This window comes from Alnus glutinosa, chromosome 2, assembly GCF_958979055.1.
Source record: "Alnus glutinosa chromosome 2, dhAlnGlut1.1, whole genome shotgun sequence".
Classification (NCBI taxonomy): Eukaryota; Viridiplantae; Streptophyta; class Magnoliopsida; order Fagales; family Betulaceae; genus Alnus; species Alnus glutinosa.
In genome coordinates, this window is record NC_084887.1 from 2,658,880 (window position 1) to 2,678,160 (window position 19,281).

General features: G+C 38.3%; 3 protein-coding genes and 1 non-coding gene across 4 annotated transcripts; 3 read left to right on the plus strand and 1 right to left on the minus strand.

Moving 5' to 3' along the window:
- Positions 1 to 320: 320 nt before the first annotated feature.
- Positions 321 to 533, plus strand: LOC133862156 (small nucleolar RNA U3). The gene has a single exon (XR_009899176.1). It is a non-coding gene; the product is annotated as a small nucleolar RNA U3 (small nucleolar RNA).
- Positions 534 to 2,044: 1,511 nt separating this feature from the next.
- On the plus strand, positions 2,045 to 3,110 carry LOC133861825 (pathogenesis-related protein PR-1-like). Its single transcript, XM_062297643.1, has one exon. The coding sequence runs from the start codon at positions 2,141 to 2,143 to the stop codon at positions 2,717 to 2,719; it is 579 nt and encodes a 192-aa protein (XP_062153627.1). The 5' UTR covers positions 2,045 to 2,140; the 3' UTR covers positions 2,720 to 3,110.
- A 1,722-nt stretch (positions 3,111 to 4,832) lies between these two features.
- On the plus strand, positions 4,833 to 10,043 carry LOC133861164 (uncharacterized). Its single transcript, XM_062296888.1, has 3 exons — positions 4,833 to 5,145; positions 8,065 to 9,366; positions 9,494 to 10,043. Exons 1-3 carry the CDS (start codon positions 4,963 to 4,965, stop codon positions 9,719 to 9,721), a joined length of 1,713 nt encoding a protein of 570 aa, XP_062152872.1. The 5' UTR covers positions 4,833 to 4,962; the 3' UTR covers positions 9,722 to 10,043.
- A 3,790-nt stretch (positions 10,044 to 13,833) lies between these two features.
- LOC133861091 (small ribosomal subunit protein mL104 (rPPR9)) lies at positions 13,834 to 15,701 on the minus strand. The gene has a single exon (XM_062296796.1). The coding sequence runs from the start codon at positions 15,583 to 15,585 to the stop codon at positions 14,023 to 14,025; it is 1,563 nt and encodes a 520-aa protein (XP_062152780.1). The 5' UTR covers positions 15,586 to 15,701; the 3' UTR covers positions 13,834 to 14,022.
- Between the last annotated feature and the right edge of the window lie 3,580 nt (positions 15,702 to 19,281).

Sequence of the window (19,281 nt, forward strand, 5' to 3'; positions counted from 1 at the left end):
TTTCTATCCATTTTCCTCTTTCTTTTTATTTTTTCACAATTTTCTAATTAAGAAAAAATATTATTCGATTTTTCTAAATATTTTGAAATTTCAGTGGGAATACCGTGAACCCCAATTTTCATAGTAGTCATGGTGGGTTGCTCTGTTTTTGCGTTATGGACAAACGTAGCCCAATTAACTGGGGCCCATTCATGGCATTTTTGAGGCCCAAATGAGCTTGAACCAGTAAGTCTGATATCTCTGTTGAGCGTACCGTCCCACATCGAAAATTTACAAAAGAAATAAGCAATTTAACTAGCGAGGCTTTCCCATAACTGGGTACGACCTTACTTGAACAGGATCTGTTCTATAGGCTCGTACATCTGTATCCTTGATCACTAAGGAGACAGGAACCCAAGTCTGGAGGATGAATTACGGCCGCGTGATCAGAGCGTGAGTAACAGCTACATGATCTTCGGATCACTGCGGCAGTAGAGGATCGTTCCCAACCTGTTCACCCAGGGCGGGATGGTCACGCGGTTGTCTGACAGACTTCTTTCCAACATTTTTTTTCTCCATATTTCAATCTTCTGCTCTGTTTACTGCAATTATCGACAGCTGAACTCCATAATTAATCTGATATTTTTAGGCATATTTACCACTACTATCTCTTTAGATTAAGCTCTCGATGAAGCATTTTGCAGCCTGCACTCATCTTCTTCTTCACTTTTATTCTTTTAGAGAAGTGTACTCATTCTGCTGAAGATTCTTACTGCAATTTGTCATAACCACTATGGTTGTATTGTTAACGTTTTATCTCTAATAAGCCCTCAATGTGATCCAGTTTTTGGTGAAGCCTTTATTGCTAGACTTGCAGCCTCATTGGCAGTCTCTCAACCTTAGAGATTTTTGCTTGGAAGGTGATTCTATTGCAGTGATCTTGGCTTTGCACAACCCCACAGATTCTTGACCAGAGGATTGCAGATTTAATCACCGGCTCAGTTTCAATTATCTTGTCCTCTTCTATTTGGAAGGCTCAAAAAATTCACAGAAGTGCAAACTTCTGCGTTCACTACGTGGCTTATTGGGCCACGGCTAGAGTTTATTCTGGCTACATTCCCGCTTATTTCTCCCCTCCTTCTCTCTTTTCCCATCTGTAGTGGCAGAAATCCGCCTTCCCCTCTTTGATGTGGGTCTTTTTGCCTGCCAATTACTTGTATGTCTCATTCTTTTTTTAATGAAATCTTCTTACCAAAAAAAATAAATAAATCATTCCTTTTGCATTTTCTATGGTAGAAATTTGATTATTTAATGATACATATCAAAATCCGAGCATGAATGGTCTTCAAAAAAAAAAAAAAAAAAAATGCTACGAAATGAGCGGTGAAAAACTAGACATGATCGATGAAATGGAAATACTACATCATGAATGGTCTTTGAGAAGATAGTTTAGTGGCTAACGTAATAAGTGTTACGTGAACTATTACATAAAATAATGAAAATTCTCTTATATACCCATCTTAGGAGTATCATGAATGGTCTTCCAGAGATAACTAATGTAATACGTGTCGTGTTGACTATAACGTTAGTATGTAAGAAAATTACATTCACAAACATTTCTTTATCCCATCCTTATCTACGTGGACCAATAATGTGTGAGATAGTAGAGAGTGTAGTGAAACCCTAATTTTTTTAACAACATTATTGGTCCACGTAAACAAGAGTAAGATAAGAATAAGATGAGAGTATACAACCAAACATTTCTCTTTCTGCAAAATTGGTGACCGTGAAAGACTAGACATGTGCTCCATAACTATTTCAGCTTTGAATTTTCTGTGTCTACAGTATTTGTACTCATTAGGAACTTCTTGTGGGGGATAAAAATTCATACTTTGCCCACATTTGTATGCATCTCTTACGCCCACATATTGGATTCTAGAATGTACGATGGTGGGCTCTGATGCCCAGAATACAAACAACAGACAGCTCACGGGAACAACATAGCCTAGCTCACGAGTCACAAGAAAGACCTTCAATCATACATTATAGCCTCCAAGCAATGCATGACACCACATGCACTTGCAGCAATCCACCTGCCAATTGTTGCATATAAGAATTAGGCCTCGGTCGATCGATCGGTCTCCCTCCACCCAAGGAAAAAATGAGACCCTATTGGCTTCTCTTCCTCTTCCTCTTCCTCTTCCTCTTCGCCACCACTAGTACTCTCCCCACTTCCCAATCTTCCCCACCAGTGAAAAAGCCAGACAACAACACCATATACAGAGTTTCCAAGCAACTCTGCTGGGGCTGCGCTGGAGAGTCTCTACAATTCTTGTTTGCCCACAACATGGTCAGGGCATACAAGTGGGAGCTACCATTGACGTGGGATTCCCAGCTTGAAAATTATGCGAGATGGTGGGCTGGCCAGAGAAAAGCCGACTGCAAGGCGCAACATTCTTTCCCGGAATACGGTTTCAAGCTTGGAGAGAACATATACTGGGGCAGTGGCTCTACATGGACTCCGGCTGATGCCGTGAATGCATGGGCTGGTGAAGAGAAGTACTATGCCTACTCGACAAACTCCTGCCAGGCTGGTAAAATCTGCGGCCACTACACGCAGATTGTTTGGAAGAATACAAGGAGGATCGGCTGCGCTCGTGTTGTGTGTGACAGTGGAGATGTGTTCATGACATGTAATTACGACCCGGTCGGTAATTATGTCGGCGAGCGGCCTTATTGAAACCAGTTTGGCTTGCCTCCGGCACGGACGTTCCATACTCAGTAACAGGAGATGTTATGTCATGTTATTAAATAAAGGATGCAAGCCAAAATTCCATTGAAATTGGGTTTCGGGTGCTCTGTTTATGACATAAATATAATGATTTGTTTACATTAGGATAACTGTACAAGGTTGCTAGATTGGTGCTTATGTTTGTGGGATGTGTGGCCATGGATGGATCATAGTGTTTGATACTGTAAAAATGTAAGACAAAAGTTATTAGAGGGGGGCTTAGCCTATGAATTAAGCCTGAATAAATAAAGGAAGCCTTCTCATATTATTAGTGGGGGCTTAGCCTGTGGTTGTCTGTGTGTGTATTTTGGGAATGAAATATGCAAAGTAAGTTCTTGGATCTTCTGTTGTTCAGGCAATCATTGCAACATTCTGTGGCAATCTGGCTCAAAGCAACTTGTGGTATTGTGCCATAGAAGTTGTGCCTCAAACATTATTGTTCTGTGATGAAAAATTATTGCCCATCAAGTTATATATTAAGGTATAGATGAATTGATTATGTATCTCGATAGAATATTAATTAAATGATTAAATTTATATTTTTCTATTAATTATTCTATTGGACTAACATGGTAGTGTCCATCAACTTTCTTTGAATTTTTTTTTTTTTTTTTTTTTTTTTAACAATGAATAATCTAAGAGCTAATTCATACTGTCACGTCAGCCTAATGAGATGTGATTGGGGTTTTTGGCATTACTTTATTTGGAGCTAATATTTATAAACTAATTGGCACCTAAAATTTATAGGTTTCTTCTTTATTCAATTATTTGAATCAAACCCAAATTTTCATTTGCTTGTACAAACAGAAACCTGCAAACCTTCTTGTTTATGAACATGAAAAAGTATAGTTGTCAATTATAACCTATGCCAAAGGAAATAACACTCAAAAAACGTAGAGTAAAAAATTAACAAAAAAATCACTGATTTATCTATTAAATTATTTGTTCTTCCTTGAAGCTTTCATTTTTAGTATATGATAGCATCGATCTCAAATCCTAGAACAATGACAAATGATTTTACCAACTTAGCTAACTAGTAACTACTTTAGGGAACAAAATCTTGATCCCAAATAGTATACGGGTCTTACGGGGAGATAGAAATTCTCGATAATTTTTCTGTTCAAATTGCTAGTAATTTTAGTAGCAACAGCAAATTAAAAAAGCTTTTATGGAGCCCACTTATCCGAGTAGGCGAGCAGGCCACGCTTGCATGCTCAGATAGGTAAGTCCCGTAAAAGCTCTCTCACATTTATTGTCCATATTACTAGTAACTCGATGAGCAAATTGCTAAGAATTCAAATCCCTTATGTAGAACCTAGTTGGGAACTAAAAGAACCTTCAATTGGACTTCATCTAGGAACGAGAATCTCTTATAATTGAAGGTATTCGGGCAACCCATAGAGATGAAAGTTGTAGGGCTCATCAACCACAGGTAACTCATATTGTAAAGCCTACTTGCTACCACCTACCCAGAATAGATGGGACCTACAACCTCCCTTTGTGGAGGCCTTAATTGCTTGCAATTTGAGTACCTCAATCGTAAGAGATTATATTCTGCATAAGGATCATTTGCAATTGTTTGTCCGAATTACAATTTGGAAACCCTACAGAAAAGGCAGGTGCAAAGCTTACCAACTCGGGTAGATGGGTCATACACTGTGAGATTGCCTGAATTGCACGTAATTCAAACAACTAATAGTAGAGAATTCTCATCCGAATTTTCAATAATTTGCTGTCTGAATTGCTTATAATCTAAACAGCAAATATGAGAGAGCCTTTATAGTACCTACCTGTCCCAACAAGCAGACGGTTGCCCGAGACTTATTCGAAAAGATGACGCCCGTAAAATATTTTCTGACATTTATTGTCTAAAATAACAAAATTGTTTGAATGTCTATCCAATAGCCTATAAAACCCCATGTTAGGATAGCGGGCTCCCCAATTCAAAGACTCCTAAATAGACCCGTTTCTAAAACGAAAAGCCCAGACCCTTCTGGAAATTGATCCAATCAAAGTAAGCGTTCACATCCCGAACCAACAAAACCAATAAGTTGGCTTTTATTCTTAACCAACCCGAACTCGGACTCTCAAAACGAAACAAACAAAAGCCTCAGAGAATTCCTTTTGCCTCACCATTCAAAACAGAGAAAGCTTGTGGTTTAAGGTTGTGTCAGGCAGACAGGCAGACAGCTATGGATTTTGAGCTGAGGAGGGCGAGAGAGAAGCTGGAGAAGGAGCAGAGGGAGAGGAAGGAGAAGGCGAAGGCAAAATTGGATAGAGAAAGGAAGGCCAAGGGAGAGGCCAAGAAGCAAAGAGAAGCCATTGAAGCTGCCCAGAGATCCAGACGGATCGATGCAGCCGAGGCCCAACTCAAGGTCCCTCTTTTTCACCTACCCATATAATCTGATCTAATCTAGACCCATTTTGTTATTTTTGTTGTCATTTGTATTTTTATTTTTATTTTTGGCTTAATTTTTCATTGTAGTTAGCTTTATTACGTGAAGTAGCGGATGGGTTTTCTTTGTTTTGGAGGTAATTCCATGATAGTTAGATTCCGTTTGTTTCTTGGCAAGGTGGGGTCCTAGAGAAAAGCTGTTGTTATAACTTTTTTTTTAGAAATTCCCTTGATTTTGATGATGGTGTTTTATGAAGCTTAGGAAGATTTATCATGTCTGTTCTATTGGGTTTTCTTTGTTTTGGACGTAATTCCGTGATCGATGGGTTCCATCTGTTTCTTGGGAAAGTGGAGTCCTAGATAAAATTTGGGTTCTTTTTATTTTTGTAGGGATTCCATTATTTTGATGATGCTTCTTATGGAGCTTAGGAAGATTTACCAGGTCTGTTTTATTACGTTTGGAATAGGAAAGCGTTTGTTTCCATTGGAAGTTTAATATACTTTAAGGTGAAGTCTTTCCTGATATGAATTAACTGTTGAAACAGAGGAAGCCTTGGGAAATCTGAGACATCAGAATTAAATTCGTTGTCCTGTGTTCTTGTGTATGTGTATTAATATAATGATGTGCTGTGTAGTAGGCAAAATATTTGTAACATGAACTGAATTTATATTGTTCATATGCTTTTAATGAAGACTGTAATGCCATCTTTTTCTTATAAATGCTGAGCCAGCCTTTTAATTTCTGGATGCTTACTGTCAAAATAAGCTTGCCTCATCTTTTCTTTTTTTTGGATGAATTAAAACTTTTATAACCCAAACTCACAGATACAACTCTCCAGTAAACACTGGATCCAACATCCTAGAAAGGGACAAACCCCCCAAAAAGGATAGACAAGCACAACTACTAAAAGCAAACAACAACTAAACACCCAAACCCAAACAAAATCCACACAAACAGGGAGACAATCGACAGAGGCCCTCCCGAGAAAATGCAGAAATACAAACAGACACTGCAGAATCTATCCTCCACAAAACCAAGCTAACAAACACAGCCAGAAAATCTTCCAGTTCAGTTCTCTCCAAGCTCGTCTACATTGGACCCATCAATTATGAGGAAATTTAGCAAGAATTCTCGCCTTGACTTCCCATCTGATTCTAGAGAGTTCTTCCTCAGTCTTGGGTGTTCTACCGTGAAGCAAAGAATTTATTTTGTTTTGATAAGTAAATAGAGTTTTATTGAAAGCGTAAGGTGCCCCTAAGTACACTGGAAGTATACACAAGGATACGCCTAAGAAGGCAGAGAAAAATGAACAAGAAAATCATAATAGCTAATCGACAAGGGTGACAAAAAGGCCATTGTCCAAATATACAACATATGAAGGAACGAGGCAACAATATCCTCCAATGAATTCTCTATGTCTTCGAAACACCTAAGATTTCTCTCCTTCCAAACACACCAAAGAATGCAAATTGGCACCATCTTCCAAACCGCAGCACTCCTTGGCCTTCCAGCCTTCCACCAACAAGTAAATAATTTCTTTGCAGCCACAGATTATAAATCGTAGCAGCAAAGCAAAGTTTTCGGGCTGTACTATACGAACCTTTCCCCTTCATACTCGTAGAGCTCCATTTCTCAATCAGCTCCCAATCAATTGGAGGATCCACCACCTTACAATCAGCCATAATGGATCTCCAAATCCTCCTACTAAAGCTACACTCAAAGAAGAGATGAGCTAAACTTTCCTATTTGAACCGACAGAAAAGGCAAAGACTATCTTTAGTGTAGCCCCAGCTACACAGCTTCTCTCTAGTAGTAATAGCATCTTGAAAAGCAAGCCAAAGGAAAAAAGCATGCTTAGGAATGGCTGTTGAGAACCAAACTACATCATGCCACTCCACTACCGGTTTTTTTTCCCTTAACTCTTCCAAAGTTTCTGCACAAGAAAAAGCCCCACCCTTAGTACCCCAAATCGGTTGATCCACCTCTCCAATAAGAACCTCAGGTAAACGGCTTTGAATCTCCACAAGTGCCTCAGATCTTGCATTTGGCCAAAACCAGGAGCCTCCTCTAATAATTGATGACAATTTTGGACCAATAGAATGCCCTGCATCATACATAGGTCTATAGCTGAATTTATCAATCAAACAGCCAAGTGGATGCCAGTTATCATACCAAAGAAAAATGTTATGGCCATCTCCAGCTTCAAACTTAACAAATTTCTTAGCAATACCCCTGAGTTGCAGGATTTTTTTCCAGCTCCAAGAGCAATGTTGGGGAATGGAAACCTGCCAGAAACTCCTCCCTTTCAGCCAGTTCTCTTGGATCCAAGCAACCCACAGAGACCCTGACCTAGAGAAAAAATTCCAGATATGATTGTGCATGGAAACCTGATTCCAAATAGCCAATCTCTTAATCCCTAAGCTCCCTTCTTTCTTAGGCATACAAATTTTTCCTAAGCCACCTTTGCTTTAGCCTTCTCATCCTTCCCATTCCACAAAAATCTGTTGAATTTTTGTTCAATCAATCGAATTATCTTCTTGGGGATACTAAAAATTCTAGACCAGAAAATTTGAAGGCTAAACAAGACAGATGAAAGGAGCTGCAATCTGCCAGCAAAGGAGAGGTGTTTAGTGAGCCATGTAAGCTTGGCTCATCTTGTTGAGATAGGGTTTGCTTATTTGTATACATCATTCTTACAACTTATACTGTCCCTTTAATTTGTGGTCCTGTAATTGTTAAAGATCAATTCAATCTTCTGCATGGATGATGATCAAATAACTTTTGCTGGCTTTTCTGCATTAAAAATTTTCCTTGTCCTTTGAAATATCTTATAGCATGTGATACTCATGTTGTCTAATATACAGAAGCAGATGTGACCCTTTTATATTTTCTTTTCAGGTTGATCAACAAATGCAAGAAAGTGTCCTTGCTGGGAGAGGAATCATATTTTACCGTGTACTGGAAGGTGTACCTTATCAAAGTGTTGGTGATAAGATCAAACTCCCTCCGTCCTGCTTCACTGAACTGTCTGATGAAGGTGCTTTTGATAAGGGGCCCATGTACTTCCAATTATCGGTAGTTCATCAGGAGGGTTCTTCAGAAATGAAGGCCTCTGATGAGGAAAATTGTCGGACCACACATTCAGGTGTTTTGGAGTTCACTGCAGATGAAGGTTCTGTTGCACTTCCTCCTCATGTATGGAATAATTTATTCCCAGGAGAAAGTCCTAAAACTCTGTTGATTGAGGTCCGTTATGTATGGCTACCAAAAGGAACTTATGCAAAGCTTCAACCAGAGAGGATGGGCTTTTTAGATTTACCAAATCACAAGGCTATCCTTGAAACAAGCCTTCGCCAGCATGCCACCCTTTCTGAAGGTGACATATTGACGGTCAATTATGGGGAGCTAGCATATAAACTACAGGTCCTTGAGTTAAAACCCTCATCAAGTGTATCTGTTCTAGAAACAGATGTCGAAGTAGATATAGTTGGTCCTGAATCAGCTTCTGAGAGGACAGATCAGCATGTCCTTAACCCACTAGTGCTTGGAAAGTTGGAATCTGGATTGGTTGATGAAGGCAATTATATATACTACAAATTCTCAATAGACAACGATGCATGGGAGAAAATTGCTACTGGGGATGCCATGGTTGAGGTAAAAATAGAAGGAGAAGCGGATGGAGGTGATACTGATCTTTACATTTCCAGGCATCCTCTCATATTCCCAACTCGGCACCAGCATGAATGGTCTTCCCATGATATCGGTTCAAAGGCTCTGATCCTTAGCTCTAAAGATAAGAGCTTGGGAGCAGGTACTTATAGTATTGGTGTATATGGCTTCAAAGGAACAAGCAAGTACCAACTTTCGGTGAGTGTTCAGGATGACTGCAAGCCTAAGGTGGGTCAACGAGCTGCATCTTCCTCATCGCCTATGGAGATGGATGCCGTAGAGTGTAGGAATTGCAAGCATTACATACCCAGTCGGAGTATTGCACTGCATGAAGCCTATTGTAGCAGGCACAATGCTGTTTGTCCGCATGCTGGTTGTGGAGTTGTTCTTAGGGTTGAGGAGGCCAAAAACCATGTGCACTGTGACAAGTGTGGGCAAGCTTTTCATCGGGGAGAGATGGATAAGCATATGAAAGTGTTCCATGAGCCACTTCACTGCTCATGTGGAATCGTCCTTGAGAAAGAAGAGATGGTAAGCAACTCTGTGGAATTGCTTTCTGTATACTTCATATGCTTTTTTTGCCCTTTTGGGATGATTAATATGCTTTGGGTTACAGTCAAAATTTCATTAAGTAAATCCTTTTATCTGTTTTTGGCAGGTGCAACACCAAGCTTCAGTTTGTCCCCTACGCCTAATCGCATGTCGGTTTTGTGGAGACATGGTTCAAGCCGGAAATTCTCCGATGGATACTCGGGACAGATTAAGAGGATTATCTGAGCATGAGAGCCTTTGTGGGTCAAGGACTGCTCCATGTGATTCATGTGGGCGTGCAGTCATGTTGAAGGAAATGGATATCCACCAGATTGCTGTTCATCAAAAGAGCTAAAGCCAAGTGCAACTCCCCTGTATCCATACATGTAGATAAGGCCAGTTTGCATGGTTCTGTTGTCTTAAATCTGAGAACCAGCAGTGCTTCTAATTCTATGGATATCCATATACGAACAGGAGAGCTCTGGCTGAAAAAGGAAAGGACTAAATCTACATGTGAAAGGAGGGGGTAAATCTGCATGTATTGTGCAGGTTGTAATAACTTTTCTGAGGGATTGAGTATTTGTGCATGTGATGTGAATAATGCAATATTAATGTATTTTCTGATAAATATTAAAAAGAAATTCCAATCTGTAATAAGGAACTTGCTTTTTTGTTTCTTCTCGCTTTATCTTTCTGATTCCGAAATGCTTTACTATCTGTCTTTTCATATGGTATTATGGTGCATGTTCTTTGTGAACTGGCAATCGGATTTACCAACAAACAATGTGCTTTTTATCTCACTTTTATACCATCCCAGACAGGGTGACATGAATACTCATCAAGGCAGCCCCATCCTAGAGAGTAAACATTAGATACACGACTCTACCCGCCAACGTAATTTAGACAATTTTTTAGTGCAGAATCAAACTCAGGATGTTTGAGTTTACTGCTCATTTCAACTCGCCCTTTGACCATTATGTGGTGCACTGTCATGGGTCTACAGTTTTATGGAATGAGGACTTCATGTTTAAGAGCAACACTCCTAATGGGACGTAAGTCATAATCTAACAAGAGCCCTGCTTTCAGAGCAACACTCCTCTTCTCTATCAAGTCTCCTCCTTCAACATGAAATCCCCATTCCATATAACTGTAGACCCATAATATGCACCCTGGCGGGTTTTGTCCAATTCTTACCAGCCTTGTCCAATTTAATTAGCAAAGAACGAATAATGTTTATACATGGGGTTATTTGAATGAAAAATGTTGGACTTACATTTCTTTTACAACTTGGTGACATGTGTCAACATATGATTTGAAAGTGTTGAACGGATTGTTTTAGTAGCTGAAGTGGCTTTAATCACATACTGACACGTGTCAACAAATTGTTAAAAAAATTGTAGATATAGCATTAGATACTTTTTAATCACAATATTAACAATGAGTATGTGGCGATGGCCTAACAAATCATTAACACTACTTTTGTACCTGCTACATGTTCGATATAAACAACACTGCCTTTTGATAATCACGCATGTGGGAAATGAATTGTGCAGCCCATTATGGTTCAATTTATTTATGAACTCAATACTTATGCTTTACATTTTGTTAAATGAAATCTTGAAATCTTATTCTGATTTAATCAGAGGAACACTCATTGGATTAGTTTAGACATCTTAGCCTGCAATACAGCATGATTTTTGTTTTGCCAAACGTTATCCAAAGTTCAAAGGAATAAGAGTGTTGATAGAGATATTACAATTTTGTCATAATCTCTTAAAACCTAACGTGACCGTTCACATAGTACTTACGGCTTTAATCACTAAAATATGAGTTGTCACGCGATCAAGCAGAAACGTAGCCAGACATTTTGAAGATTAAACTTAAAAAAAAAAAAAAAAAAAAAAAAAAAAAAAAAAAGATAACAAAAGAAAGACAGAATAAGTGTTTCTAATATATTTTCATTTTCAACCCAAATACCTATCAAAATAGAACCATACTTTTTTAGATCCCGAAAATCATCTATGATGAAACTGTACTAAATTTCGTAGCAATTTCCTTTTCGATGTACATCATCAAAGAATTAATTAGAAATTCATCTTAAATTTCGCTGCATTTCTTTATTCTTATGGTAGTTGAAAAGTATTCTCATGAAAATTCATCCCGAAATCAAAAGAGCATCAAAAGTAGGATTGGCAATTTTGATACGACCCGTGAATCCGACACGATCCGTCACACGAATATATAGGATTTGAGTTTAGGCTATAACTCGTTTATAACTCGTCAACCCGTTTATGATCCGCCAACCTATTTATGACTCGTTTATAGCCCATCAACCCGTTTATGACATATTTATGACACGTTTATGACACATTTTTTTACCAAATTAGCTAAACAGGTTGATCCGCCAACCCGTTTTGCCAAGCCAATTCAAAAGAGCCTTACTAGACGAATCAAATTGCATAATAATTCAATTCAAGTATAAAACAGCGATAACTTCAAATGTAATTGATACCACAACCAAATAAATCAACTAGGCTGCTTGCACTGATTTACACTAGGAATGAACAAAAGCAACCTAGAAAAAAACAACTCAGCAAGCCCATCAAGCAAAACAGCTTAATTCAAGACATCCAAACTGGCATTTCTAGTTCTGAATGCCTTTACTAGCACAGTAGCACTGCTGCTGCGCATGCTGCAGAACTTCCAGCTACAGGAACACCTGAAGAAGGTTGTGCTTTCAAGAAGCTTATACAAATAGAACCAAATTAAGAAATGAAAACTCAGCTCAATCACAAAGCAATAAATTGTGCGAAACAGCTACAGAAAAAAGAAAAGACATGATAAGGGCAAAAGCAACAACGCTATTACTAGCTGGTGCAGCCTGTTAGGGAGAGAAGCAGCAAGGAAGTCAAACAAAAGTAAATCAATATACATATTAAGACACAACTTTTAGCCCAAATGCCTAAAAGCTAATGGGCTAGAGTCCACCAACGCATATAAACTACTCTCTTTCTTTATACTTTACCAATGTAGGACACAAACCTCACAAGTGCACTCACAACAATATCTTCCCCTCACTTGTGAGTCTCTTCCACAAAATCCTAATCACCATAAGCTAGGAGTCTAGGACCAAATATACAACTCAAAAACAAGACGAAAGAAAAAAAATCGCACATTCAAATATACCAAAAAAAAAAACCCATTCACTTCAGTCATTGAGTTCTAGCTATATCCTCGACCAAATGCCTCAAAGAAAATAAGAGAGAAATACCTGAAAGCTTAGTAGTAGAAGCACGAATAGATGTGGAAGAAAAGTGAGGTGCAAGGTAAAAAATGTAAATCACCAAGATCCTAATGCAATGGGCTAAAAGATCATCAAAATTCATCAATAAATGTAAATCTGTAAACCAAAAGTCTCAAATGTTCTTATTAACCATGTAAAAATGTAATCGTCATTTTGGCACTGGTCATATCTATCGTCAAACTTGTTTTCGAACACTAGTTAATTTTTTCTTCCAGATGTAAACTAGCTTTCAACCAGTCCACTCTACTACTGTCTTCATAACCCAGTATCTTAACTCATTTTTTTTCGTTTCTCCAATGAGATTTATGTTTGTATAGTTATTAGCCACAACAAAGAATTCAAAATTACAATAGAGATGGCATCAAGATTTATGTTTGTATAGTCTAAAGATCATCAAGATTTATGTTTGTCAGCATCCCAAGAGATGGGAGTCCTAGCTATTCCACAATGATTTAGGATCCTTACTAAGATTCTTCTTGAAAAGTAACAATCATAATAGAGATGGTCTCCACTTTCAGTGGTAGCTGTAGAATGAATACAAGAACAATCACCACTATATTCCCAAGCTACTCAACTATACTTGGGATTTGCTTTGGGAAACCAAATTTCCGATTCATTAGTGTTCTTGGTGGATTTCACTCCAATCCACATTTGGAAAATTATAGGGAGTTAAGAAGTGATATAATAGTTGAAGAGAACTACGAATTATATGCTTGAGAGTATATAAGTCTGTCATGGATGTAAATTAGAACTTTCCACTATTTGACACGAAAAAAGAAAAAAAGAAAAAGAAAAAGAAGGTGTACTCAACTTAATAGAAAATGAACTTATTTTGAGAAATTCATAAACAAGATAATCTCTAATTCTGTCGTCCCAAACAAAAATCAAAGCCCCACAAATAAACCCCCAATTTCAGCCAATCTCTAATTTGAAACACCCAAAACAATTGCTATCAATCAACTTACAACCAAAAATTTCTCAAGAAATACCATTATTCAGCCATAGTCAGGAATACAACGGTTTCTTCCCACCTGCATATAAGATCAACCAAAATGGTGCATATATAGGTGATACAGTTAAGTGGTAGGTTCTACAAATGAAGTACAAATAGCTCAGAGAAAGAAGTCAAAATTCTAGCAGCCTTACTATGCTTACAACAAAACTATAATTGCCCCTTGTTGCAAAAGCTTTTATTTCTAGTGTTGCTTACTATAAATTTATAACAGCAAGAGCAAATTAAACCAACATAAATCATCAAAAACATGCGACACATCTCAAAAACAGAAATCTCTGATTACCAATTTCATACCACTTGACACTTCCAACATGTTTTACAAAAAACACAATCGAGATCAGTAGGCACGCCGCATCATTCGTTTTGGTTTCTTAACAAAACTCAATCTAATTTGCTTAAGCCGGCTCCTCTTCCTCGCCATCTTCTCTGGCAATGTCTCCCTCTTCTTCTCACTCTTCACAACCTTCACCTTTTTCTTCACATATCTCGGATCCACCATGTATGCTTTAGGCTCCACAGGCACCCCTCTCTTCCTCGCCTCATTAAACAGCACATTTGCCCTATCAAGCCGATTATGAGCACACAACTTCTCCATCAACAAGTCATAAGTCTTGATCCCGGGCTCACACCCGTCCTCCTTCATCTTCTTAAACACACTCAAAGCATGATCAACCCTCTCAATCCCACACAAAATCTTCAAGAACCCATAATACGCCTTCTTATCAAGCTTGCTACCGTAGCCAGCAGACCTCATTCTATCAATCATTTCATCCCCTTCTCCCACCCTCGCCGCCTGATACAAACTCCTAATCAAAACAAGAAACGTAGTTTCATCCGGATAACAACCCCACTCTCCCATTCTATAGAACAAGTCCATCGCGTCCTGGGTCTTCCTAATCTTACACAAATTAGTGATCAACACGTTGAAAGTGTCCACATTTCTTGGAACCCCATGAACATCCATTTGGACCAACACATTCTCAGCCTCCGAATGAAGCCGGAACGGCTCCTTCTCCCTACAAAGCTTACAAACACAATCCAGAATTGCATTATACGCCACCGTCCCAATCTCAAACCCTCCCCTATACATCTCCTCCGCTAATCTCTTGGCATCTTCGAGCTTCCCATCCACGCACCAACCTTTCACCAGCAAGTCGCAAATCCCCTCGTCGGGAAAGAACTCGTTTGCCAGCTTCTTCACCATTTTCTCGGCGTGACTCGCATACCCATTTGCGCAGAGCTTCTCAACAACCACTCTGAGCGACTCTCTGTCCCGCTTGAGCCCGTACTCCCTCTCCATCCTCTCGAAAAACGATACCGCATCAGTCGGCCTCCCGGCTCGGACCAGCCTGTCGATGGCGGACTCTAGGGTTTTAGGCCCAGCGACTCCGACCACGTCGGCGAGGACCTGTTGGGTGGCCTTGAAATCCTTCCGGCGACCGAAATAATCTACGAAATACGACAGCGTTTCGTCGGAGTGGGTGAAACTGGGGTTGGAGAGGAGCCATTGGTTGAACCCCAGGACCGTACGACCGGCGTCGGGGGAGAGATTGAGGGTGGAGAGAACGAGGGAAGAGGTCGGGTTGATGTGGGAGAAGCAAAGGTGGAGTCTTTGGGAGATTGGGAGTGGGTCTGAGTTTGGGTCTTTGAGAAGCTCCGAGGAGAGCGTGAGCGAAATGGGATCTGGGTCTTGTGACGTGGATGAAGAGCTACTACTGGAAGGTGAAGAAGAAGAAGAAGAAGAAGAGAAGGTTTTAGAGAGAGCGAGACACTGAGTGGTGTGTGGGTGATGGTAATGGTGGCGGTGCAAATGGGAGGAGAGGGAAGTGGGTATTGGGGGAAAGAGATACGTCGTCGTATCCTTAGATAGACATCGGAGGAAGAGCCTGCGAAGGGGCATTTTTCACACACACGCAGACACAGAGAGCGAGCAGAGGAAGAAGCAGATGCGAGTGATGAGGAAATGGGGCTCAACCTAGAGAGAAATCAAGTGGAGAATGATACGGTGTCGTTTTCTTTACCGTCTTTTGAGTTTTGTTGGGCTTAAAGGTCCAAAGGAAAGGATTCGTGATACATTTTGAGCCTACAAGGATGGGCTAGAACAAGCGCGGTGTTCTTTATAGTTTTGGTAAAGCTTTTTGTTGTCCAAATCTCTCGGTCTTCTTCAGTTCGTGGAATAGGCTTTTTAAAATAAAATATTTATTTTAATAAAATATTTATTTTTTTATTTAGTAGAAATTTATTTCTTGAAATAGCTACACAGAGGAACAACTATTTTTCTAATAAATGAGAGGAATAATTATTTACAAATGAATAAATTACATTATCTAAAAAAAAAAAAACCAATGTTATTTTTTATTTTATTTCAATTTTGATTTTTAAAAAATAAAAATAAAAATAATAAACACATATGTGGCTGCCCAACCACCCAATGGAGATGAGGGTGGTTGCAACCACCCCTAAGCGTCTTCAGGGTGGCCTAACCACCCACAAAGAGTCGGGGGTGGTTCCGATGGTGGTTGCGGCTACTACCGGCTCTTTTGTGGGTGACCGGCCGACACTAGTTTCAAGTTTTCTCCTTTTAAAATAAAAATAAAAATAAAAATTTGAGGGATTTTTTAGTAATTTAGATTCGATCCCAATTAAAGTATATGTTTTGTCACTAAACTAAGAAGTATGAATAACTATTACATTCCAAGTAATAATTATTCTCTTTCCCGGTGAAATATTCATTCTGCAAACCAAACGAGAAATGAATGTTCAAAATTTGAACAATTTTTTTTCAAATTAAATAATTAAGATTTTGCCACCTCAGTATTTATAACCACTAGAATATCTTTATTTATTTTTTATTTTTTTAATTCGTTGTGTCGCACAAATAAATGTTCATTTTGTTGTGAGCGGGGGCATCAAAAGGTGGTTCTTGAAGGAGATTCTTTGCAAGTAGTTTGAACTTTATGACGAGACGCTCCTTGTTGGAGTAGTTATGGGGAATTGATTGATGATGTAAAGGTTCGGCTTCAAAGTCGTTTGTTTTATGAGGGGAGGCATGTGAGACGGCAAATCAAGCCGCCCATTGAATGGCCAATATGGATTTATCACAATTTTTAGATAATGTTTGGGTAAAAGAATGTATTTCTTTTATCCAGAGTATTGTACTTGCTGAAACAAGCCTTTTTATTTGATTAATGATATCAGTTATCATTTTCTCTCAAAGAGAAAAAAAAAAAAAAAAAAAAAAAAAAAAAAAAAAAAAAAAAAAAAAAAAAAAAAAAAAGGGGAAAAAGGGATACCATTTAATTTGAGAATTTTGATTCAAATTTTAAGAACTTAAGAGAAATCTAATATATATATATATATATATATATATATATCTTAGTTTGAGACAATACTAATCCACTGTGTAAAGAAATCTTCAAAGTGCTAAACTTACAATTTTTTCTTTTTATTTTTCTAAAAGCTCATTCTCAAATGATGTGTCAATCATACATGAAATCTATTATTTTGGATAATGTGTCACAATTTCATAAAATAGAGACATCTCATTTCAAAACCACTTTTGGGAAAAAAAAAATTAGGAAGTAAAGTATTTTTCATCTTCGAATCAATGCAATGATTTTATTCTTTAATAGATTTCATTCATTTCCTACTATAAGATGAAAAATAGTTTTGAAGCACCATAAATCGGAAGAGTGCAAAAACTAAGTATCGTTGGCAATATTAACAGGGAACATGGCCTTCTAAATTTTTCTTGAAATGGAGATGAGCTATTTTATAGTTTAGATTAAATTTCACAATATTTAATGGTGTATATGTTATTTATGTTGTCACGTGATTTAAATTTTTAAAATTATATGTCACCATGTATACAATTAGATGTTGTCAAATCTATTATGAACCATAAAACCTTGCACAAAGATCCTCTTCCACAATAATGCTTAGGTTTGTTTGGCCCCTTATGAGTTCAACCAAGATTTCATAAATCTCCACATTTTTTTTAGGGATAATTATATATAAAAAAAAAACCCCCCTCAAACTACCAGACGTTTTTAAAGTAGTCATATGAACTACCAAGTTTACTAATATGATCCATCAAATTACCAAAGAGTGCCAAAAAGACCATTTTTGTCAAAATATTCATATAATACACGTGTCATATATTTAATTAAAAAAATAAAAAACAAATAAATATTAAAATTAAAATATATATATATATATATATATATGAAGGGGGTGGCTTTGGCCAAATTTTGGCCAATGGAGATAGTCGACGACTCGGCAATCCCTGGCACAGTACGGAAACAAAGATGGAGGGGCAGAGTTCGAGCCGAGCTCAGTTTGCTTGGCGAAGATGGTGCAGAGCTTCATCGAGTAGGAGAGCAACGAGAAGCAATCCTCGGCGGTGGCCAAGTGTGGCCGAAGCCATTGCAATTGTTTCAACGACAACAACAATGACTAGGGGCGGAGCTAGGATTTGAGATTTGGGGGTGCCAAATTGAAAAAATAAATAAATAAGGGTAAATTTATTATTATTTTTTTTTTGGGGGGGGGGGGAGGGGGGGAACCCTTGACTTTGGGGGGGGCCATGTCCAGGGGTAGCTCCGCCCCTAACAATGACAGCTCCGACGACGAGTTCGACGTGTTCTTTGGTTTCAGCAGCAAATCAATCACCTCCGAATCATTTGGCGGTGATGCCTTTGATATACTAAAGGTAAAAAAGTCGCTTCAAAATATGCCTCATAAAATTTTAAAATTTCTTATGGTTTCTCAGCAACCAAACGGAGTTTTAGAGTCTCGTTTAAAGAATCGAAAAAATAAAGCACTCCTAAGAGCTTGAAATTAAACCTGAAGAAATTTGTGTGTTTTCTTGCAATAGAGCTTAACTCGTTGCGCAAGCGTTACAAAGAGAAACCTCTTGGTAGGCGCAACAAAGATCGTCAAGAAGAACAACAAAACCCACAAACAAAAAGACGATTTGAGAGAAATCAAGCCTGGGGTGCCCGGCCACTCCCATTGTCCAAAATGGGGTGGTCGGCAACCCTCATTAGCCAAAATCTGGCCTAAAGGGGCCCTTCATATTTTTTAATTTTTTTTTTTTTAGTATTTTTAATATTTATTTGATTTTTAAATTATTTTAAATTAATTATTTTTTTAATTGAATATATGACACATGTAAAAGTGGCATTTTTTATACTCTTTGGTAGTTTGAGCGTCATATTAGTACACTTCGTAGTTCAGATAGCTACTTTAAAAGCAACTGGTAGTTTGAAGAGATTTATTATAATTATCATTTTTATTTATATTTTTTTTTTTATGGTTAAATACTCCATTGGTACCTGAGTTTTAATCGTTTTTAAATTTAATATTATTGGGGATATTTCCAATAGGTTCGGCCCACATTGAATAGTGAAATACTAGCCCATTTTTCGGGGTCAGCCTATTTTCGATAGATCTACATCCGAGAACCTCAAGAAAGAAACACCAAGGCCCAAATTAGAAAGCCCACAATCCTGTGGACGGCCCAAGACCAGTAGACAAAGTTAGAAATCCCCCGGTCCATTTTGACTTAAGCATTTAAGAGAAAGGCGACACATAT